At 33.7% G+C, this 24,247-nt stretch overlaps 5 protein-coding genes and 2 non-coding genes across 7 annotated transcripts; 1 reads left to right on the forward strand and 6 right to left on the reverse strand.

Annotated features, from left to right (window-relative positions):
- Positions 1-5,781: 5,781 nt before the first annotated feature.
- TRNAY-GUA (transfer RNA tyrosine (anticodon GUA)) lies at positions 5,782-5,865 on the reverse strand. The gene is given in 2 exon segments: positions 5,782-5,817; positions 5,829-5,865. It is a non-coding gene; the product is annotated as a tRNA-Tyr (tRNA).
- A 7-nt stretch (positions 5,866-5,872) lies between these two features.
- On the reverse strand, positions 5,873-5,944 carry TRNAH-GUG (transfer RNA histidin (anticodon GUG)). The gene has a single exon. It is a non-coding gene; the product is annotated as a tRNA-His (tRNA).
- Positions 5,945-6,756: 812 nt separating this feature from the next.
- On the reverse strand, positions 6,757-9,389 carry LOC7465017 (uncharacterized). Its single transcript, XM_002298689.4, has 8 exons — positions 9,052-9,389; positions 8,854-8,956; positions 8,615-8,722; positions 8,417-8,526; positions 8,218-8,325; positions 8,086-8,131; positions 7,802-7,933; positions 6,757-7,140 (listed from the first exon to the last, which is right to left on the reverse strand). The coding sequence occupies exons 1-8, from the start codon at positions 9,261-9,263 to the stop codon at positions 7,057-7,059; spliced, it is 903 nt and encodes a 300-aa protein (XP_002298725.1). The 5' UTR covers positions 9,264-9,389; the 3' UTR covers positions 6,757-7,056.
- A 1,728-nt stretch (positions 9,390-11,117) lies between these two features.
- Positions 11,118-11,670, forward strand: LOC7465016 (egg cell-secreted protein 1.2). The gene has a single exon (XM_002300177.3). The coding sequence runs from the start codon at positions 11,141-11,143 to the stop codon at positions 11,579-11,581; it is 441 nt and encodes a 146-aa protein (XP_002300213.1). The 5' UTR covers positions 11,118-11,140; the 3' UTR covers positions 11,582-11,670.
- A 3,623-nt stretch (positions 11,671-15,293) lies between these two features.
- LOC112326487 (citrate-binding protein) lies at positions 15,294-16,493 on the reverse strand. Its single transcript, XM_024594476.2, has 2 exons — positions 15,987-16,493; positions 15,294-15,806 (listed from the first exon to the last, which is right to left on the reverse strand). The coding sequence occupies exons 1-2, from the start codon at positions 16,251-16,253 to the stop codon at positions 15,429-15,431; spliced, it is 645 nt and encodes a 214-aa protein (XP_024450244.1). The 5' UTR covers positions 16,254-16,493; the 3' UTR covers positions 15,294-15,428.
- Positions 16,494-20,157: 3,664 nt separating this feature from the next.
- On the reverse strand, positions 20,158-21,203 carry LOC7492036 (citrate-binding protein). The gene is made up of 2 exons (XM_024595890.2): positions 20,759-21,203; positions 20,158-20,674 (listed from the first exon to the last, which is right to left on the reverse strand). The coding sequence occupies exons 1-2, from the start codon at positions 21,026-21,028 to the stop codon at positions 20,285-20,287; spliced, it is 660 nt and encodes a 219-aa protein (XP_024451658.1). The 5' UTR covers positions 21,029-21,203; the 3' UTR covers positions 20,158-20,284.
- Positions 21,204-22,249: 1,046 nt separating this feature from the next.
- LOC7465015 (citrate-binding protein) lies at positions 22,250-23,063 on the reverse strand. The gene is made up of 2 exons (XM_002298685.3): positions 22,797-23,063; positions 22,250-22,633 (listed from the first exon to the last, which is right to left on the reverse strand). The coding sequence occupies exons 1-2, from the start codon at positions 23,061-23,063 to the stop codon at positions 22,250-22,252; spliced, it is 651 nt and encodes a 216-aa protein (XP_002298721.2).
- Between the last annotated feature and the right edge of the window lie 1,184 nt (positions 23,064-24,247).

Consider the following 24,247-nt stretch of genomic DNA (forward strand, 5'->3'; position numbering starts at 1 on the left):
AGGTAAAGGTGGTGGTGGTGGAAGATAAGCCTGATAGAGACAGAGTGTGCGCCACTACCGCCCAATAGCATGTGAGCAAGAGTCAAGTCTTCAGTACAAAGGGCCAACAACGTAAAGCATAGAGCCATTGAGAGCGTGGTCCCCATGAAAGCTCCTATTCTTCTTCTTTTTACCTTCTGAAATCTTCCAAATCTTTGGTTTGATTAATTGTGACTCAACATGGGGAAGTACGGGCTCGATGCCATGACAAGCTAGTCGATTTTGTGTCGACATTCTCTTTTTTTGGTTTTTAATTCATAATAGCATTTGTTTTTGCATATATATATATATATATATATATATATATATATATATATAGATACACAGATATTTGTGTTTTCCTTACTAGCTGTCTTTTTAGGAAAATATTTTATAAATAAGTTTTTTTATTAAATCTTGACACGAATTGATTTGTCAGCTTATAAATTGTAAAATCCAATATTTTTAATATTATTTTTCTGAGAAAAAACTTAAATTTCACATGTATTTGTATAAAAAATTTATACGAAAAATCTGTTTATAGCAATACTGTATATATTTATCCTTTTGGCCATATATTTTATTGTTGTGTTAAAAATTTTTTATTTAAAAATACATTCAAATAATTTTTTATATTAGCACATCAAAACAATCTGAAAATATATAAAAAAATAATTTGAAGTAAAAAAAATAAAAAAAAATATTTATTTTAAAAGTGCCTTTGAAACACAAAAACAAATGAGATCTAAATTTCAATTCATTAAAACATGGGATCCTTTTATTTTTATTTTTATTTTTTTAAAAAATAAATTCTTAATTTAATGTAAAGGGAGCTCTCTGTGTTCGGTGGGAAATATGGGGATTTGAAACCTAACCTCAACAGTGGCCAATATCGTGTTGCACCATTCGAGTCAACGTTTTCTACTTTAGCAATATCACATCATCTTCCAAGCTTCTTGTAAGAAAGATAATACTTAAATGCTGATTTAAATGAATTGTGAATTTATTTCTCATATTCATATTTTCCTCAATTCAAAGTAAGGAATAATCATTAGAAAGAAATTTTTCTTAAGCATCTTAAGGTGAAAACAAAGTTGTTATTATTAAATCTAGTTCAACTTAAACCTCGAGTTATAAGAGTTGAACCGGGTCAACTTAAAACAATATTATTTTAGATTTTTTAAAATGTTAAAACAACATTTAATTTTGATTGAGTCGTAAATTAATTTATTAAATCGATCGAGTTTGAGTTTGATTTGATTAATTCTTATTAGATTTAATTTTAAACCCGATCTTAGACTAAGTATGGAATTAATAAATCACTAAATTAATCAATTAAACGAAACTAAATTTAATAATACCAGGTGAAAGCGGGTTCTATAAATACCCTGAATAATGGAAAAGGAAATTAAGAAAAGCATAGCCCGTGCTCCTCGTTGGCACTAACCACGAAATGCTATGACTAGAATGGCCACTAATCAGTTTCTTAGTACTTGATTCCATCACTATTCCCTAATAAAACTACAAAAACAAAATCATCTAGGTGCTGGTCTAGTTATAAAAACTTGAGATCAAGAGGTTTGCTTCGTTTATAATCTCATGTTCGAGCCATGTGGTTGCTCATATGATGACCACTAGAGGCTTATATGACCATTAACTTCAGGGCCCGTGGGATTAGTCGAGGTGCGCGCAAGCTGACCCGAACACCCACGTTAAACTAAAAAAAAAAAACTAGAAAAACAAGCAACAACGATATAAATAAACTCTAAAAGTGATCACCCATGCCTCTCAACACACCATGAATCCTTGATGTTGCAGAAATACCAAGATTTTGCACCCATGTTCGGTGCCATAAAAGCCAGGTAAGGTAAGATTCCTTGGAAATCTGAAGAACACAAGTTTCAAGAGAAAAGCATGGAGCTTCGGTGTCTCCTTCTCAGACCACACGATCGAGTTACCCTCCAAAGTAAAGGGACGGCTCATAAAAGTAAATTAATTCCATTAAGATGGTACTCCATCTCCGAGTTATAATATTCTAACTTGATTCCGTATAAAGTACATGGGACACACGAACACTAATATTCTCAACTTTAATTATATTCTTATAATCTTATGCTTGGTTAGTTTTTCTTTCTTTTAAAAAAATGATAATAAGAATAATCTCACTTGGTTATTAATTTCTAATAACTCTAAACACCATGTGCAGCTATATTATTTCAATCTGGGAGGTGTTATTTTTCCATCAGTGATTTTATTAGTAAATTAATTATTGATAAAATATGTGTTTTATGCTGATGAAAAAATATTATCGATAAAATTGTTAAATTTTATTAGTGAATGTCGTTGGGGTAACATGTATATTGATCTATATTAGGAGATCAAAACAATATTATGTTGTTAGATAATATTATTATATTTTGAGGTCATTTATGGTATTAAGATTAATTACTTTCCATGTTCCCAAGTTCATGTTTATGATTTTAGTATTTGTTAAAATTGACAACATAAATGACTACATAATCTCATTCTATAGTTTCTTACAAACAAACATAAGAATTTGTTAACCCAAAAATGCCCTTCCTTTTTTATTTTATTTTTTTCTAGTCTCTTCCCCGTTCTTACCTATATAAGAACACCTAGTAGTACGATTCAAAGGCGAGCTAGAACAAGAGATTTCTCCCTCTCTCAACCAACACTCTCGACACCAATATTCCAGTACTATTACATCCATCCTTTTTTTTTTTTTTTATTCCAAAAGATGAGCAACATGCAGGAAGACAAGAAATCGAAGGTAAAGAAAGGATGGCTTGCAGTTCGAGTTGGTTTAGAGGATGAAGATTGTGGGTTTCAAAGATTTGTAATCCCGATTTCATACCTTTATCACCCTCTTTTCAAGCGACTTTTAGAAAAAGCTCATGAAGTTTATGGCTACCACACAACAGGTCCACTAAGGGTACCGTGTTCTGTTGATGATTTTCTTCATCTCCGGTGGAGGATTGAAAAGGAGTCCAGTCATCATAGCCATCACAGCCACCATCAGCACCACCTTCCTAGTTCTCTGTCTTTTTACTCTTGCTGATCATATGTAGAAACTAAGTTACCCCATATAGCTAGCTTCTTCATATTTATAACAGAAGCTAAATTCCTTGTACTGCATAGTTAAGGAGGTGATGAAGATGTTGATGCTGAACATCAACAACACTCTTGTCTTGTGTTTTTCTATTCAAAGAAAAGAAAAGCAAATACAATTGGTGTTAATTTCTTTTTTCGTGTATGGTGAAGAATTTCCTTCATTTTACACTACGCAGCCCCTCTAATTTATTTATTTTTTATTTCTGAAGTAAAAAATTATCTCCTATATACATCTAATTTCATTGTGATAAGGTGTTTTGTTAATTTTATTCAGTCTAATTAATTTTATTTTTCACAAGCAAACATGAAGGATGAATTAAAATTTAGATATGTTCCTAGTAATTAATTAATCGTCTAATAAATATGTAGTTAAATATATATCCCTCTAATCTATAGCCGAAGCAAGATATCTTTACAGGAGAGGTATGGACTTTTGGGAGTCACTTTCCACAAAAATATTATGGCCAGTTAATTAAAGAAAATGCAATGTCCATTGCTTTTTTGAACATGCTCGAGGACGTCTTCGTCCTCTCGTAATCATTTTGCCTTTGTGGGGTGGAAAAGAGCTGAGAACTATTGAGACCTTTTCAATGTTTATCTTTTCTTTTCTTTCCATTTTTTAACCTTAAGAGGTTCATTAATAAATTCCCTGCCATGGAAAATTATCATTTAATATTATTAGAGAATAATATAAATCATATCATAAAATTTTATCTAACAACTTAAATTTTTGGGTTAAATTAATTCTTTGATATGGTATCAGAACCTTATGAACAAGTGGTCACGAGTTCAAATCTTATCATTCTTATTATTTGATAAAAATTAAGTATAAAATAGTGTGGATCTATATAAGTTTTAAGTTCAAAGGGCTTTCACTTGAGAATGTATGTTAAAAAATAATATAAATCATATCTTAAGATCTTACCTAACAGCTTAAGCCTCACTTTAGAGCTTAAACTATTGAGTTGAGATAGTTTTTTAATAAATATTGTTGAAGTTTTGAGTAAGATGATTAAATTTTTAATTTCTCAAATTATCCTTTCAGATTTAAATTTGGAAAAGAAGATTATGATTTTTTTTTATTATTAAATACATCAAGAAGACCTCTTTGTATTTGAAAGTTTACCCTCAAACACCTTAAAAAAAATATTACGTATGCCATTAGAATTTATAATCCATACATGTGTAACATTCAATTCCAAATGATGAAGTTCTTTCTGCTTAGTTGCCCGAAAAGTTTCAAATAATGAAAAATTACAAAATTTCCTACAAATCATCAAATTAATTAGCAAATAAAAAAATTAGTTATTTTATAATTGTAAACCTCGGTCCAGAAAATTGGTAAACCAGTTTAGTAGGGTAATCCTCATTTAAAAATCAGAAAATCAAGAGAAGTGATTTAGGATTAATTAGCATGCTCAATGAATTAACTTAAATTCCTGATCAAATAAAATAATAAAATCAGTACCTGAAATGCTAATTTATTATAAATCATGTAAATTTTCTGATCAGGTAAAATAATTATTGTAAATGAAGATTTTTTTATAATTTTTGAGTGAAAATATTTAGGAAAATATCTTGGAATTCCAAATAAATTAATTTATAATTTTACATGCAAATAACACTAACTACATGTATAAACTCCGGGTACAATCACAGTATTTTTAATTAAAAAAAATAAAACTTTTCAATAAATTAGTTTGAAAATCTTAACAATTCAAGTAAATAAACAAGACAGCAAATAATACAAATCAATGAAAGGTTGATTAAGAAAATTTAAATTTTACCTTAAAATTATTTGATATTCAATTTTATATTATTAAATATAACTTTTAATCTGAAATTAAATCAGATTAAAATTTCTTAAGGAGTCTTCTCATATGTTGTTAAAATTTCTAGAATTAAAGGGAGAGAGACCTTAGCTTTTTTTTTTCTTCTTCTCCTCCTTATTCTTGGTTTTTCTGTGGGAAACTGGTCAGGCTAGTGCTATGACACGAGTAATACCAGAAACTATATATGGCGCTAGTACGTATCACGTTTAACAAGGTAATTACCCTGAACAATGTATGTTAGTTGAGGAGCATAGCTATAGGATGGCAACAAGAGGCCATTTGGTACAATAGTGCGCTTAAGTACAACACCTACACCATCACATTGGAACTGCTAATGGTTAGGATTCCAGGATTCAGTCACGCCAGCTTGAGATTCCACACGGCTATCAGGGTTGATGAGGGCATCAAGCTTATTGAGTTGGCACTTGATGTTGAGCCAGGGAGCCATGGAAGATGACAAGAACAGACAGAGCAGGGGATTAGACATAGCCATGGTACTATAGCTGGTTTATGCAAAAGGGATTGGCTATTTATGGGTTGAAGGCATGCAACTAGCTAGTCGGAAAGGTGAGTGAATGACACATATCATTCTTTAGTTTGCATGGCTTCCTGGCCCTGTTGTCTTACACCTAATAAGGTGAGGTAGGGCAGGTGTCTTTCAGCTTGGAGAACACAATTTGCTTAGATAAAAGAGAATAAGAAGATCAAGACATGTCAGTTCTTGTGTGTCCTTCATGGAGTGGTTGTGGCACATGAAATTTTTATCTAGGTTAATAAAAAAAAAAAAAAAAAAGGAATATCCGACCTGCCGGATTCGAACCAGCGACCTAAGGATGACAGCAACAACTACAGTCCTCCGCTCTACCAACTGAGCTAAGGTCGGAAACATTTGTGGCTGCTGGGATTCGAGCCCAGGTCTCCACGGCCACAACGTGGAATTCTCACCACTAAACTACAGCCACTAGGTGATCGATCTCTTTCCATTTATATAGTTAATATATACTTATTCTTTCAATGTGCCTAACAGCCACCCTACATGTAACTCTTGCCATCGTGGCTCACAAGGAAAATCTGGCGGGGTTAAATTCTCTTCCGTTTGAAGTAGTTGATGTTGTGGTATTCTTTACTGTTAACGGCGGGTTTTTTCAAAAATAAATTATAGTTTTTATAATTAAAATTTAACACATGAAAAACTATACTAAATACTTTCAACCACACCACCCAGTGAACTCTTGATGCCATAATTTTAAAATCTGGCCCACCACCCAATGAACTTTTGATACTATAGTTTTGAAATCCGGCTAGATCCGACGGGTCAATTCGGAACCCGATCAATTTGGAGCTGAAACCGGGCCGGATTGATAAAAAATAGAAAAAATCAAGACCCGGTCAACCCAGCAGGTTGACCCGGTGACCCCGTTAACCCGGCAAAACCCAGTCAAAAACCCGGTTACAACCCATTAACTTTTTTTTTTACTAAAACGACGCCGTTTTGAATTTTTTTAAAAATATGGATTGACCCGGCCAACCCGATCAAAACCCGGAACCCGAGTTTAAAAACTATGCTAGATACATTGAAAAAGCATTTTATAAATAACTTATCAAATCAAGAGATTTGCTCCCTTCATTGATTCATTGAATTCAAATCTTAAGACTGAATGCTCCAAGCTGATATGAAAAGCGAGTCCGATCGATGTACAAACTGATTTGAAGATATCGCTTGCCATCAATAATTTTTTTTTTATATAAAAAAAAAAAAAAAACTAATGTCTGCTGCACAGTAAACTTGCTCAAGAGCAGTGGATAAACAAGTATTAGGTGATGATGCTAGAAACCAAGTTTCCACTACTTTTTAAATGGAACCCGTGATACACAATACAACACCGATGTTTTACATGGACTGTCAAATGGGTACAAAATTCTCAGAAAAAAAAGTAGAATTGATGTGGCAACAAAGTGAATCTCGCTACAGGAGAGGGTTTGGTTGGACCTTAACGAGCTTCTTTCTTGTTTATGTTCATGTAAATGGTATGGAATTGCAGCTTGGTATCAAGAATACTTGCTCCCTTCTTTCTCATGTTTTCCAAACCTTAATTGTGCCATCTACAGAGGCGCTTACCATGCAGTTGTCAGTTGGATGGTAACTCACACTTGTTACCTGCCAAAAACAGCCACAAAAACCATCGACTGTCAGGTGTGAATTCCTTCTAAAAGTCTATAAATCAGCATCATGCAATAGCAATTCCTTTCTACAATTGATAGTCCTAGTTGCAGTACGCAGCAATGAACCCATGGTATTTGATTATACACAAATTACAGCAAAAAAAAATAAAAAAATTTTAAAAAGAGAGATCAGTCTTGTGATTCGAAATGATCTTTTTTATAAGATCACCATCTAACGATACTCAATAGTTCATGCCAGCAACTATATGATATACAAGGTTTGAGAAGTTCGTTGCAGCTTTCTGATGTCAAGCACAGATCACCCACCAAAAAGGTCATTCAACAAAAGGTGAAAGTTAAAGTTTCAGGAACTCACTATAGTAAGAATCGAAGATTTAATCAGGAAAAAAGGTAAATATTGTGTAAAAAAATTATAATATGGCTCACAAATGGTTTGGAACCGTTACAAAAGACCAACAGTGTATACAACATTCCACATCTTGAAGCATGGCAAAACTAGCTAAAACTGCACGAACTTAAGCACAAACATGTAATTTGAATCATTTCAATAAGCAAACTAAATGTTATTTAGAATAGAGGTGAAAAAAAGTGGAAATTTGCTGCAGTTATCAAATAAATATGCTTAACAACTTTACCACTGAGGAATGAGCTCGGAAACGTGACAACACAGACGCATCCACAAGATCCCAGAAGTAAATGTAGCCATCCTCTGAGCCACCAGCTACATGGGCGTCAGTGTTGGTGAGGCAGCAATCCAACTTGTATGACTGATGCAGAATCACCCACCAATAACAACAAAATAATAATAATAATAATAACAATTAGAAGTGAAGAACAATGGAGAATGGAACTTGAGACATTGACAAGTTTTCAACTTATTATTGTGATCTCAAAATAACAAGAGGTTTGGCCAACTAACCTTGCATATATGTCCTTTATATTCTTGCAAAAGCTCGCCTGTAGTTCTGCCATCAGGAACCAGTAAAACAAGGCAGACAAACATCAGACAACAGAAACTATGAGACTTATTCATAAAAGCATGAGAATTCACCTGTCCAATAGGCGCAAAGTAGAATCCAAGCAACTCGCTAATATGCAGTTACCATCATTTGACATCGAGATACAGTTGACAGGATGCCCCAAGTTATCAGATATTTCTCTACACAAATAACGCAAAAGACCACCATCATTAATCCAATGATAACAATCCGACAACACCAACTTTATCAAATCCCAACACCTATAGATACCTCCCAATACGAATGTCGAATGTTCTAACAGTACCATCAACACTTCCAGCAATGATTTCAGTTTTCGTCAAACACACAGACATCACACTATCTGAAAACGTGTCAATGATCTGGAAAAAAATTCACCAAGTTTTGAAGATCAACCACCGCACCTACATATTCACAATTTATAGTAACAAATTCAGAAACATAAAGCACCTGAATTGGCTCAGTACTATGAGATCTACAATCCCAAGCACGCAATGATTGATCATAACCTGCTGATACCACAACAGATGCATACTCATTAAATTTCACAGCATTCACCTACATCAAAACAAAAACAACATAAATACAACTGAAAAATACATCCCATATACTCATTAAACAACCTTAAAAAAAAATTACCTCACTACCATGTCCTCGGAACTCATTAAACAACCTTCAAAAAAAATTACCTCACTACCATGTCCTCGGAATTTCCGAATTACACGACCAGTAGCCACATCCCAGTAAAACACTTGTCGGTCTCCTCCACAAGAAACTAATTTCGAATTATCCCTTTTAAAAAATACCAAAAAAATTAAAATTAAAAAGAAATCGAAGCAATTCCAGTATTAATAAAATTAAAACAAAAAAGATTTATTTTATCTTACTGGGTGACGTGAACATCGCGAACTTCACGACCGTGAGATTTGTAGGTCTTAATGTGGATTCCGCGGTGAGGATTCCAAAGACGAATGGTGCGGTCTTTGCCGCAACTCAGGCAATAATTTCCGTCACCGTTGAATCTTGCGGCTAAGACTCCTCCTTCGTGACCTTTCAGCACGTTTGCCTCCTTATTTGGCAGTTCCGAGACGTCGCTCATCTCTCTCTCCCTCTCTCTCTCGATTGATTGATTCTTCGGTTTTTTCAGGGCGGGAAAGGGAAGGGAAAGAAAGCTGAAAGCTTTGTCGTCTGAAGAAGGGAGAAAGAAGACCAACAGTGTTTGAGGCAGGTGGACTTAATTTTTTATTCGCAAACTTAGGCCCACAACAAACTAGGCCGAGCCCAAACAAATATGGACCAAGAAGTTATGCTATGAGACTATTCGGTGTTTCTTGTTTTGATATTATTAGTAAATGACACAATACTGTAGATTTTGAATTATTTATTGTGAATTTTTTTATGAGTGTGGTTCAATTTTATTTTAATTTTTTTTATATAAATATGCGGTTTTAATTTTACTTTTAAATTTTTTATATATATATTTTTTAATTATAATTACTAAATTTAATCTAATTTGACAAATTGACCTAAAAAATTTATGATCAGAAGCCTTACTCAGATTATGTTTTTAATTAAATCAAATAAAATATTAACTATGTAAAACTTGATTGACCTAGTTGAATCCAATTCAAATACAAGTAAGTGAAAGTCAAGAAAATAAAAGGAAATAACAAAACAATGTTGTTTTAATAGAAAGAATTTACCTAATAATCAGCAGTGTTACTCTAGTAAACCACGAGTTTATCTAATAATCCATAAGTTAACTCAATAATTTAGTAATCCTAGTTCTTTCCTGGCCAATTTTTGAATTACATAGTTTGGACATGAGAATTCATCTTTGTATTTATAAGAGAATATTATTTATTCAATTATGAACTCATTGATTTATTTTGAAAATTACATAATAAATTTTTTTAAAAAAAACTCTAAAACATGTGGAAAAAACACTATGGATGTCCATAATATCTCAATATTGTTTTTTTTCTATTTTTCCCTTCTCAAAACAAAAATAAATGCTAGCAATGAAGATATTTTGCAAGGTTGTTAAGAACGTTTTTTTGACACGACACGAAATATATAATATAAACTCGGATCGTAAACTCTAATCGTAAAATCATAAAATCATAAGTAAAATATTTTAACTAATTATATATTGACAATTTTAATCAAATATTAAATAATAATATAACATAATTAAAATAAAAGTGAAATAAATAATATAAAAATCCAAACACCTTAAAAGACATATTAACCCGTATTGCGAAATCAAATATTTTAATCTATATTTGTCTCTTATTTTTTTATTTTGATATTTAGTTATCTCTAATGACTTATTTATTTATTTATTTATTAACACAAATAGTTTACAATTTATTTAGTTAAATGCATGTATTAATTTTTCAATTTATAGTTGATTTTTTTTATTTAAGAAAATGCAGTGGAGAAACTTGTATATTTAATTTTTTATTGAAAAACAAATCTAACCCATGGCAGAACATGAGTTAAAATGCTAGTATTTCTGTATCTTTTGTATAGTTTTCCAAATATTTCGATACATGCTAAGTAACTAACAAAAGCTGATAAAAAGCCATATATCTTCAGTTTCTCTATTTTCTCTATCTTTTGTCTAATAATAATAAAAAACTAAATAGGAACACACCAATTTCTTTCTTCTTCTTTTTGGTTAATATAAACCGATAATTGTTTTTGTTAAAAAAAGGTATAAAAAAAAGAGATTAGGATTAGGAAAATTAATCAAAAAATAATTTATCAGTTACAACTTAAGAAACCCACCATCTCCTCTTAAACTATTTGGATTAAATACCACTAATCACCGTTTTTGTTTTTTCTTCCAACGAGCCCTCTCATCTCCCTTGCCAACTCTCTACAAACTATATATAAATACCCCCACAAATTCTCGAACCTACGCATCTCCCTCCATTCTTCATTTCCTCTTACACAAACACAAGCAAAATCATGGCAGCTTTCAAGAATCTTGCTCTCTTCTTGTCTCTCACATTGCTGATCTCAACCAATATTTCAACTGCAGCTAGAGACATTCTCATTAACAAACCAGGCTTCAACAGCCTTTCAGCAAGACTTGAAGACGAGGGCAGCCTTGTGGAGTGCTGGAATGCACTCGTGGAGATAAAATCTTGCACAAATGAGATTGTCTTGTTTTTCATGACTGGCCAGGCTGATATTGGCCCTGACTGTTGTCGCGCTATTCATACTATCACTCATAATTGCTGGCCTGCCATGTTTACTTCTCTTGGCTTCACAGATGAGGAAGGAAACATACTTAGAGGATACTGTGATGCTTCTCCTAATTCACCTTCTATTTATTTTAGTCCTGCTTCTGCTCCTTCACCTCTTGCTGCTGGCGCTCCTGCTCAATATCAGCCTATGCTGGTTTAAAGAGAGTCGATGATGTCTAGTCTACTAGCTTTGTATTCCAGGGTCTTGTGTGTTTTTTGTTGAATTTGCCTGTTTTCTGTTGTTTTTGCTTTCCACGTTTGAGTCTTCAATGTTGTTCAAGTTTGGTGTCATGATGATGTAGTGTTTATGCTTGACGAATAAAGTTGTGCTTTCTTAATGTTTTAGTTTTCTCTCCATAGTCCGTACGTGTTAATTAATGATTTCATACATCACTGATCAATCAACAAGAATCAAGGGATCGACAACCACAACATACATCGATCAAGGATGATCAGATAGATAATCCCATCCTATCTTCCGATCCTGATCAATGAAGTTAATTCAAGCCTTTACATTTTCTAATCTATGTCTACACAAGAGTTGATGGTTGATGTGGGATTTTGAAAACTTAACATTATTTCATCTTATAGTGCAAAAAATAGCATTCCCTTTAAGCAAAGTCGGGTTCTTGAACCCTTATAATTTCCAAGGTTAAATTTGTCACAGAGGGGGTCAAGGTTAGGGTAATTCCAGAGCAACCAGATTTGCATCACTGTTCCGGTAATGTACCTTCACAAAACATTTGACAACAATGATACTATTATGAAGAACTATGTGACTGAAAGCGATATGAACAAAAATTCCCTTTAATTTGAGATGCAAAGTTGTTTCCAAGTTGGATGATGCTAACAGTGTTGTCTTGTTCATCATCCTTGTCACAACAGATTCTGCTCAAGGCCTAAGGTCAGATTGAAATTGCTCTACGTTAAATTAATTAATATTGATTAGGTTTTTTATGCAGGAGATTCTAGAGAAGCTAACTTGTCTCGGAGTTGATGGTGCTAGCGGATAGACTACCTTGACAGAGCAGACCAGCACCAGCGAGAGGATCATATGGTAGGAGACACTAGCACGGGTTCAGTTTTTAGTGAATCCAATGCAATAGCAAATGCAGCAAACGCATACAGTGACTCCCAACTCTTTCATGAGACATTCTTTCTCTTCAGTTAACAAAAAAAATGGCCATGCCCACAGGCACCGTGTGTCTGCATCATCTGTCATCAATCAATTTCTACAGTTCCTAGCCAACTGAACGAGCAGGACGATCCATATACCGCAAAAGCTACCTGAAGACATCATCATCAATGACTATTATGAAATGCTTAATTCATAATCCAGTAACTTACAAAACAGCTAAACCCTTCATCTGCTGTATTATTAGCAGTTACTAGAGCTCCTGATCTCTCAAAATCCTCAATAAATCTCCCATTCACTCCTTTTCAGTCTCTTAAGCTCCCCATAATCATAAACAATTCAATCTCGTCGTCTATAAAATCAAACTACGAACTCCATCTCCTCCACGCAACATCCTTTGCATTCCTCTCTGTCTCCAATGGATTTCTCTTTCAAGCTCTTGCTCACTTTCTTCCTCACATGCTCCACAGCCTCCATGCCCATGATGGCGGCACACCCTCAAGTCTCCACCCACACAACTCTCGCTACCCGTCTCCGGTTAGACAACGAAGAAACGACCTGCTGGGGCTCCTTACTCCACCTCCAATCCTGCATCTCCAATGTCCTTCTCTTCTTCCTTAACGGCGAGACTTATCTCCGCCCTAGCTGCTGCCACGCCATCCGCATCATCGGACACCATTGCTGGCCTTCCATGCTTGCCTCCCTTGGTTTCACCGTTCAAGAAGGTGATATCCTGCGCGGCTACTGCGATGCCACTGCTCATTCATCTTCTCCACCACCAGAACCCATTTTTTTTCCCAACCACACTTGAAGCCTCTACTAATTATTCTCAGAAACTAAATAAAATGATCCGAACAGTTCGATTTCGATTCCTAGTTTCCATGTTTCCTTTTTTTATAGTTCTTATGCAAATAATTTTCCAATGAAATATCAATACTGATTATCAAAAAAAGTTACGCAATAATCTCTTTTTGTTTACAGAATCTGAATGGCCCACATTTCCAACTAATATTTTGGGTCATAAACTGTTTGGTTAAGAAAAACATGCCAAGAAAACAATCCCACCAATTTCTCAGCATCCAAACAGGCTCTGAATCCAAAAAAAAAATATTCAGAGCAAATTAAGGCTCTGTTTGGATTCTTTCAAAAATATCGAAGTAAAGAATCCATTAGTGCTACAAAATCCAAACAGACCCTAACAGGAAAAAAATAACGGAAACTAACAAAAAATTAATGGTGATTAAAACTTGCAAATGCACCATGCGAAACAACATCACCGCGAGTGCCTCCGTTAAGGATCCGCCCTCGGCGATTGTTCCCTCTCCTGTCACCATTCCTCCTCCCCGCCAGTGGAGAATTCAGCTCCTCAGACCAAATAGCGTCAATCTGAGACGACGTCGCAGCCTCAAACGACGTGTCTTGGACTCTGTCTTCGAATCCAGCAACAATAATGCCGTCAAGTCCATGAACAGCAATGGAACGACCGAGAAAAAGATCCGGAACTGAAACCCGAACCCGATTAACCAAAACGGACTCCACAACGGTACCGTTTACGTGAGCCAGAGAGTTATAGATCAAGAGACGGTGATTCGGCACCAAAGAGTCAATGGAGGCCCCACCGGAGGAGGCGGTCAAGTTTCTTAGATCTGAAGTCGACAGGCGAAAGGGTGACACGTGGAGGGAGAGGGATTTGGTGTAGTGAGAAGCAGCGGAGGCAAGATCAAGAGAGAAGAGGAGGGAGTCAGGCGGGGAAAAGAGAGTGAAGGTTGAGAATGACGACTTGGCGTGGTTTGATTGGTTGAGGAATTGGAGGCGGAGATCAGATGTGGCGATGGCGTTGGGGAAAAGTGTGTAGCCGTGTGATCGGAGGGAAAAGAGGGCAAAGTCAAGTTCTTGGTCGGTGAGTTTAGCGGTTGTGATTTGGTGGAGGAGAGAGAGAAGGAGGATGTGGAGGAGAATCTTGGCCGTTGATTTGATGATCATGAAGTCTTGGGGTTCCATTTTTCTTGAGAGAGTGGGAAGGAGGGAGCTGTTAGAGAGAGAATTATGTTGAGGTAGTCAGGATTTTCTGTTAGTTTTGGCGGGGTTTTGGAGCTCTTGAATGGGAGAGGGTAGAGAGTAGATTAGGTGTGGTGGGGTTTATATTGGGGGTGTAAATGGATTTCCAGCCATTGGATTATGAATGGAGGATTTATGATATGTGGTTGAGATCGAATGAGAGGAATGTTGGGATGGGCCAGGATTGCAGCCTTCAAATCGCAGTGGAGGAGATTGGACTTGTATTTTATGCATTGGAAAGGTCCATCGGATATTATTTTTTATTAATGGAAACATTTTTTTTTATAATTTTGTTAAATCAAATTATATTAATATATTAAGAGTATGTGTATTTAAAAAATACATACATAATTAATAAAAATCCATGCATATCATGAATAAATTAATAAGCATATTAAATGTTATTTTGTGTATGTTATTTTCATGCTTTTTAGTCAAATACAGTTAATAATTATTATAAAATTCCCTCATTCAATAACGCGTTGAATATTGCTTTATATATATATATATATATATGAATGTTAGGAGACTTATTTTAAAGAATATTCATACAAATAATATATTTTATTTCATGTAATCCACAATCTTACGTCGTAACCTCTTTATATATAAGACATTTTTTAAATTTAAATTATGAAAACCAGCATGAAGTATCTTGCAATTTAAAAAAAAAAAACAAAATTAATCTAGCTGGATAATATTATCTAACTGTTATTATTATTATTACGACTATAGTTTTTTTTTTTTAATTTTATTCCAAGACTAATTAATAATGCCTTCTACATTTATGTGAACAAGGCACGTATATCCATAATTACTTCCTTAGAACCTTGATTCCCCTCCAACGAGACTCCATATAATCGGACGCACCATCCTGTGCATAGACTCCAAATTTGAAGTAATGGGATGAAGCCCCATTCCCATCAGCTTCGTGCACCAATGACCCATCAATGTAGACCTTGACTTTTGGGGCACCAGCATCATGGATTACGTTGACTCTAAACCATCTATCATATATGTTTTGAGCAATTGGAGTCCTGTAGTAAGATAGTGCTCCATTGTAGACTCTAAGCATCATGGTTGTGGCTGCGCTAGCGCCTCCGAAGATTTGCATGATGGACACACCAGTTGTGCCTGATGGCACGTATGCATATCCTTCAAATTGCCACACACCAGAAGTGTAGTCATATCCCTGTTGAACATAGATTGAGTGAGTCATATATCATCGTTGATCAGCAAGTGGAGAAAAGTTACAAACAATTTTGAGCTGGAGCCCAGAAATTCAAGAGGGATCCTCTTTCAGATATTTACTTAATTGTAGCAAATTTCTGGATACTGTCACGTATATATATATATTATGCATGGTACTTACTCGAACGCGGACCTCAGTCCTGGGACTGGTATTGCTCCCAGACATGAAAGGCTTGTCAGCAGAGTAAACCCACAGCTTGTGGATGCCATTTTGGAAGCTATATCGCTCACTTTCAGATACGTCATAAGGCTTATGAATGACAAAGTTGGATCGATCCAATGAAAGGGAGGTGAACCCATCTGCGGGATCAGCAATGGCATGGTGTGGCATGAACTCCAGAAGGCTGAGAGATATGATCAGGGCTGAGAGAATAGTACTGGAAGCCATTTTTGTAGAGTGAGTTGAGGAACAAAGGAAAAGGGTTAAGTATGGGTTTTAGGCAATGAAAGAATGAAGAACCAAACTTGAATATAAATACAAGAACATGAAAAATTATGAGTACGTAACAAGAAGATTGAAAGAGCTAGCTTGTAGTTGCCAAAATGGAGCGCGGACTGGTTTTTCTCTCGTCATGATTATTGCATTCAAATCATTACTTTCAAAAGCTATACTCTCTAAAATATTGGAAGCTTGAGGGATTGAACTTCTTTGTTTCTAAGAGAACATGACCATCATGCTTCAAGAATTTAAATCATTGAATTTCAGTTCATTATTTAAAAGGTATATATTTGGGAATGGGTCCAACCGCACTTTTTAAAAAAATTAATTTTTTTATTGCTTCTAATTAATTTAAAGCAAAAAACTTGACTTTGGGAATGAATGTTAACTCCTCTAAGAAGCTAAGCATTGAACCAAGACTTTTGACTTTATGAGTGCATTTTAACTGATTTTTCCATTCAATTTTTTATTTTTTTTATTTTCAAACCCTAATAATGAAAGGGTGAGGACTGAGGAGAACGATCTGCCATGGTTCCCTCACATCTTTAAAGTTTATAATTACAAAAATAAAATCACAATTTGCTCAAGAATATATAATTAGGTTTGAAACTTGACAAGGTACGTATTAGCCGCCTCACTTCCCTTCTTTTTAGGTTACCGAATAAGAGTTTTCTTCATCACCATTTCATGGCTAAATTGTACAAACAATCCCTTAATTATATTTGGTCCAATTTAACCATTAAATACAACACACAAATCACATATTTTGACGTCTTCTTCTTCTCTCCTCCTCCTCCTGAATTTTTTTATTTTAAAAATTTTTCATGCCACGTCATCTAATTGGTCAATACCAAGTGAAGATTATTAATGATGGAATAAAAGGGCATGGCCCAATAGAAATATGTGAGGATGAGAAATCTTTTGGTCCGTACATTATTCGTCGATACATTTTATTTTTTTTGTGTGCGCGCGTGTTATGACTATGAACTTCCCTGTAGAAGAATATGAAAAATGAACTTATCATGATAATTGCATTCAAATTATTACTTTCAAAAGTAATAGTCTCTGAAATATTCCGCAGCGTGATTGAACTGTATTTTTTTAAAAAAATTAATTTTTTTATTTTATTTTAAATTATTTTAATATACTAATATTAAATATAAATTATAAAATTTTTTTTGATATATGAAACTGGGCTTAACAAAATGTGAATTTATATCAGTGCGTGCATAGCAACACATGGAAGTAGACAAAAGGAGCTTTAATAAAAATCCATGCATATCATGAATAAATTAATAAGCATATTAAATGTTATTTTGTGTATGTTTTTTTCATGTTTTTTAAGTCAAATACAGTTAATAATTATTATAAAATTCCCTCATTCAATAACTCGTTGAATATTGTTATATATATATATATATATATATATATAGACACACACACACATAGCGGTGGAGGGAGGGGGGGCTAGCAGGGGCCCCGGCCCCTGCAAGGAAATGCCCCTCCCTTGTAGGTGAGTGTAATTATAGAGAGTATCGTTGAGAAAAAAATGTTCCAGATGAGTCAAATGACTTAACTTTGTAGAGAGAAACCATATATATATTATTATTATTTTTAAGGCCTGATTGTTGCTTCTAAAGCTTGCGACTATAATCATCTCAACATTAAATTTTAGAATTTTGTATGATTTTTATCCATTAAAAAGGTTTTGACTTTACTTGAGATTCTATGTGGTATTTTGAGATTAATGGCGAAGTTGAAGATTCACACGTAGTTTGAGATATTGTAACTCATAGTTTAACATTAAAAAATGAACTTCCCTGTAGAAGAATATGAAAAATGAACTTATCATGATAATTGCATTCAAATTATTACTTTCAAAAGTAATAGTCTCTGAAATATTCCGCAGCGTGATTGAACTGTATTTTTTTAAAAAAATTAATTTTTTTATTTTATTTTAAATTATTTTAATATACTAATATTAAATATAAATTATAAAATTTTTTTTGATATATGAAACTGGGCTTAACAAAATGTGAATTTATATCAGTGCGTGCATAGCAACACATGGAAGTAGACAAAAGGAGCTTTAATTTATTTTTTCCCAATATTTCAGTTTTTCCTCACCTTCCCTTCCCGAACAGAATTCATGAGGGAGGAGAAGAAAATTTAGAGATACTAAGAGAGATGAAGGTTTTTATTTTACACCTCATTTAATGGCTTAGTTATAACTTCAGGATTGGCCCGGTGAGTTAACTTTGGATCTAGATCTATCAGAGTTGGAAAACAAAATATATTAAGGTAATAATCTAGCTTGATATGATAAAAATTCTGAATTGATTTAAAATAAAATCTAATTTCCTATGTTCGTATGTGAATATCGAGGCAAGCTAACAACAAAAAAGGGGTAAGACAGGAAAAATGAGTTGTCATATAGTTTTATAGTAACTTTTTTTTTTTGGATTCGAGTAAATCTCACCCCCCGAAAAGCGCACTTTGTGGGCTCAGATGAGTGAGTAAAACTCCGACTGTTCCAGACTCTTACAAGAGGTACACGCCTTGACTCGAACTCGAAACCTGCTGTATAGATCTTTAGCTCTTTGCCATCACGCCACGCCCCTTGAGGTTTTATGTTAACTTATAACTCCAATTGGTCTTCAAATGTTCTGTGTAAAGAGTTAACTAAGTAATAGGGAAGATAAACATCACCCTATACATCCTAATTAATTAAATAGAAAGGAAGATAAAGTTAACCTGAGTTAACTTGTATTTTTTTACTAAGTTTTTTTTATTTAACTTTGATATTTTTTGTTAAGTGCTTCTTTTGGAAGTCTGATTTTTTTTCCTTGATTTTCTTATAAGTTTTTTTTTTATTTCATCATTTTGCATAGAATAATTTGCCCTTGATCTTTGTTATTTTTTTGTTTTTCTTTCTGTTCGGTTATTACGATGGCGGGTTGGTAAAGTTAACTCGGGTTAGCTCGGGGTTTTTTTTTTTCTATCTTTGACATTAGGTTATTATGGATCTTGAACTTTACGATTTCTTTTTGTTTTCCTTTCCGCTGGTTGTTTCGGTCTTATATCGTGAGACATGCTTTAGTAAATTTAACCCGATTTATCTCGAATTATCATCATTTGAATATTATTTTCTTGCGTTGAGAAAATTTAGATCAGCCCGCAGCATATCACGGGCCACCTATCTAGTATCTTCCTAATTAAAGTAAATAGAAAAAACTAAAAATAACTAAGTAACAGATAATTTTTCTCCTAAAAATCCTCCTATATTAACCAATCTAGAGCACTATTATAGGTTCTTAGTCAATGGGAGAAGTTGGTTTATGGCAAATTTGAAAGATTTTCTATATTCAGCTTTTTACCATTCGGTTGTCAAATGCAATGTTCATAGACTTTGTAATTCTTTGGGTGGTTCCATTTCCAGGTTGCTAGTTTGGTTTTCTTATACGTCGATTGGAAGATCACTTTGGAGAAAGTTCCATGAACTTGTGAATTATTGCCTACAGCTCCGCTTTAACTGAAGAGCAAACACATGTGTCTTGCGTATCCCCAATGACCAAGCAAGTTCCAATCATGTGATTATTGCCTACAGCTCCGTTTTAACTGAAGAGCAAACACATGTGTTAATAGCAAATCCATTCATCCATGCTTGTCATCTTAAAGAAATGTTGGAAATTTATTTTAAATAAATAAATTATGGATAAATGAGAAATTAATCTCAAATAACCCTTAGTTTTCTCATTTAAAAAATTCTTGATTTTTCTATATTTAATTCTTGATTTATAGTGATTAATCGAACAATTGTGTGAATTAATTCTTAGGACAACAGGACTTAATAATATAACTCCATTATTATAACAGGACTTAATAATGAACAAGAACTAAAGCATACATATATTACTTGTCTTTATTTCATCATTGTTGCATCACACTTTCAATGTCCAAACAAAGAACAAATAACATGATCAATCACTTTTTTTCAGAATCTTGATTCCCTTCCATCGAGACTCCATATAGGAAGAATCATCATTCTGAGCATAAACTCCACACTTGAAGTAATGAAATTCCCCTCCACGCCCAAGTGCCTCATACATGAAAACCCCATCAATAAAGACCTTAATTTTCGAAGCATCAACATCATGGATCACATTTACTCGAAACCATCTATCATAGATGTTTGGAACAATGGCCGCTTCCCTGTAATAATATAGTGTACCATTATAGACTCTGAGCATCAAGGATGTTGCATGATTCCCACCAGCTCCAAACACTTGCATGATACAAACTCCTGATGTTCCACATGGCACGTATCCATACCCTTCAAATTGCCACACACCAGAAGAATAATTATATCCCTACGCAAACAAAAGATTGAATAAAATTACAAGGTAAATAAAGGAATAATAATATGATGATAAATAGTTTTGTTAATGTTCTACACTAATAATGATTTCTGTTCGAGGCTTGGTTGGGCTATTTTTGGACAGAGGTTCGTCTGTGGAGTACACCCATAGCTTGTGGATGCCACTGAAGAAGCTATACCGATCAGTTTCAGGCAAGTTGTAAGGCTTTTGGATATGGTAAAAAGATGTGTTAAATGGGAGCTGTGTGAAGCCGTGAGTTGGATCTATTGGCCAGCCAATTGACTGGCAGATGAGAGGAAGAAAACTGATGGTGATTGGTAGAGCAAGGTGGGAAAACGAAGCCATCTCTTCTTTTCGAGAATGCACAGAGAACAGGAAGGAGATGTGAAATGAAGCACTGATCAAGTGAAGGTTGTTTTGAATAGTCGGGAGAGTGTGAAGCACAATAACTAACGACTAAGCTCATAGTAAAAGGTACTGAGAAATTAATTACAAAAAAGAAAAAGAAAAAACATTGCCCAAGTATATTAATTGTGGATTGTAGAATCGTTCATATGCCGAAAAAAAATCCAATTGTTTTTTTGTCATGAAAGTCCGATTTTTGTTTCACCTTTTCTAATGGGACAGTTGTTTTCTTCCATGATTATATATTACAAGCCGTTGTCCCTCGAGACAAAAGGGCATCTGTCTTTGTTAAAGACATGCAAATAGCTTCAGAATCTTGTGGCTATAAATTATTTATGTAGGGAAAAATCATATTCACGAGTCATTTCTATGGTTATTATTTAAATGTGCTCAGTTTTTAAAATCATAGATACCATACTAATGAGTCCCTTTCATCCTTCACGGATTCATATGTATCGTTAGCATTGATTTTTGAAATTAATTTAATTAGAATAGGTTGGCATATTGGTCCGTTCAAACATTTATAATCACTAGATTAATCGAGCTATTGTTATGCCTTAATTTTTTTGGATACAATTACTTATAAAGTCATTCGATCTAAAAAATATCATATGAAAGGTGTTGGTTTTAAATTTGGCCAAATTAACCTTGGCACTTTCGATTAAAATAAATTTAAGGTCTTTTATCCAGTCTAGTCATTAAAATTACATTCATGTGACAGTTTACTTAGTAAAGAAATTGGATATAAAAGCTTAATTAAATCACTTTTTATTATTATTAATGTAGGTGTTCGGGCTAATTTGTACGCACCTCGATTAATCTCATGTGTCTTGAAGTTAACGATTATGTAAGCCTCCAGTGGCTATGAGGTTTGTGAGACTCGAATTGATGACCTTTAAAGAGCAAACTTAAAACCTGATCAATTAAACTATACCCTTTAAAGTTTTAATTAAATCATCTTTAATTAAATGTAGGGGTCACCTTAACAAATTTTGACCCAATGTGTAAAACTAGAGATACATTACAAACAAATGATAGAAAATAAAGAAAAATGGAACTATAAAGTGTTTTCACATATAGAAAATATTTTAGTAATTTTACTCCATCAATTCCATATACATGAACAACTTTATACTTTAAATATTATACTTTTCAGAACCATTACATCTTTTTTAGAACCTTGATTCCTTTCCAACGAGATTCCATATAGTGAGAACCATCATCCTGCTCATAAACTCCACATTTGAAGTAGTGAGATTCCCCTCCACGTCCTTCTGCTTCATACACCAGAGCCCCGTCTATGTATATATGTAGTTTATCAGCATCAACGTCATGGATCACATTAACTCGAAACCATCTGTCATAAATGTTCTTGACAATGACTTTATCACTGTAATAATATAGGTCACCATTGTAGGTTCTAAGCATTAGGGTTGAGGCATGACCAGTTGCTCCAAAGACTTGCATGATGCACACACCAGATGTGCCGCTTGGTACGTACCCATATCCTTCGAATTGCCACACACCAGAAGAGTAATCGTATCCCTGTTAGCAGAAAGATAATTTTATACTTATAAACATAAGATTTATTGGTAATTTATATTTCAAAACTGACCTTACATGCAGTTTTCCTATAACTATAAAGATAATTACAAATCCAAGCATTCGGTCTCTAAATTTATGAGTTTCAGCACAGCAGATCTCTTACCTGTATCCGGATCTCAGTACGAGGTCTAGTATGACTAGTAGGGAAATGAGGCTTGTCATTGGAGTAAACCCACATCCTACGAATGCCATTTTCGAAGCTGTATCTTTGATCCTCTTGCATATTATATGGCCACTGAACTTCGAAATTTGATTGATCTAGAGGAAGGGAGGTGAATCCTTTTGTGGGATCCATTGTTCTTGAAGCAATAGCTTGGTACGATATCAGGCTGAAACACAGAAGACTCAACAAAACAATACTTGAAGCCATTTCTTTTTTGCTAGCGAGCCAAGGCAAATAGAAGATGTTTTATGGGGTTTGGTTGAGGAAGAATCATGGTTAATATTCATCTATTTATAGAGATAATAGCTGGTATACTTTTGTATTGATAGGAGCATGCCCAGTTGAAGATTCCTTTGGATTATGTAAGAAAATGTCTTGTGCCAAACAATTTTACGGCACGGTAGCATCCTCTAATAATAATTCTTTTTAATAGGGTTGCCCATCAGTTTTTAAGCTTTTAGGAAAGGCCGAAATTTATTGCTATTATTTTGATTATGTGATGAACAAATTACTAGAAGAAAGGAGTTTAAAATTAAAAAGCAGCATGGATGAATCAATGAGATGACCATTACTCTCTTCTATCCCCATTGAATTAAACAAAGCAATGTAAAAAAAATGGCCTTCATACTCGGCAGCCTGCAGGGCACGATGAAGCAACGTGATCATCGTCTAAGAATTCATAAAATATGTACTGATTTAACCTTTGTGATTTGTGGCTTGGTTTTGGAACACTAATTTACTGGAAATTACTTGTAAAAAATTTATCTTAATTAAAAAAATATTTGAGAATCAAATTAAAAAAAATATAAAATTTTGCATAATTTATTTACAATAATTTATGAAAATGGAATAATGAAGCTTTGCACAGTGAAAAACTAACTATTTTTTAAGTAATACTTAATCATTTTGGCCAATGGCAGCAACTAGTAATTAATGGCATGAATCATTTGTGTTTTTAAGCCTAAAATCACCATCCTATATCATCAATTGAATCAAGAGACCACACATGTCGGTGAAAAATAGTGTCCTTGATGAATAGGTCGGTGGTTGAAGAAATTATTAATCTGAATTAAGGAGGGGAAAAAAAAGAAAATATTTAATCAAAACTTTTTTGCGTTTCTTTTTTATTTTACAAAAACATGCCTTTTCTATTAGAAATATTAATTTTAAACAAAAACTTGTTATAATTAAAAAAAAAAACAAGTTTTAATAGAGAAAACAAAAAAAAAAACATGAAGAAATAATTTTGACTCAAATATCTTAAAAATATAAGAATGATAAATTTGATAAAAAGTTATATAAAAAAAATTACAATAAAAATAACAAAATAAACATTTTATTCGCATAGAATATTTACTATTAGCTTCATGTATTATTATTCAAAAACTACT

Source organism: Populus trichocarpa, chromosome 1 (genome assembly GCF_000002775.5).
Source record: "Populus trichocarpa isolate Nisqually-1 chromosome 1, P.trichocarpa_v4.1, whole genome shotgun sequence".
Classification (NCBI taxonomy): Eukaryota; Viridiplantae; Streptophyta; class Magnoliopsida; order Malpighiales; family Salicaceae; genus Populus; species Populus trichocarpa.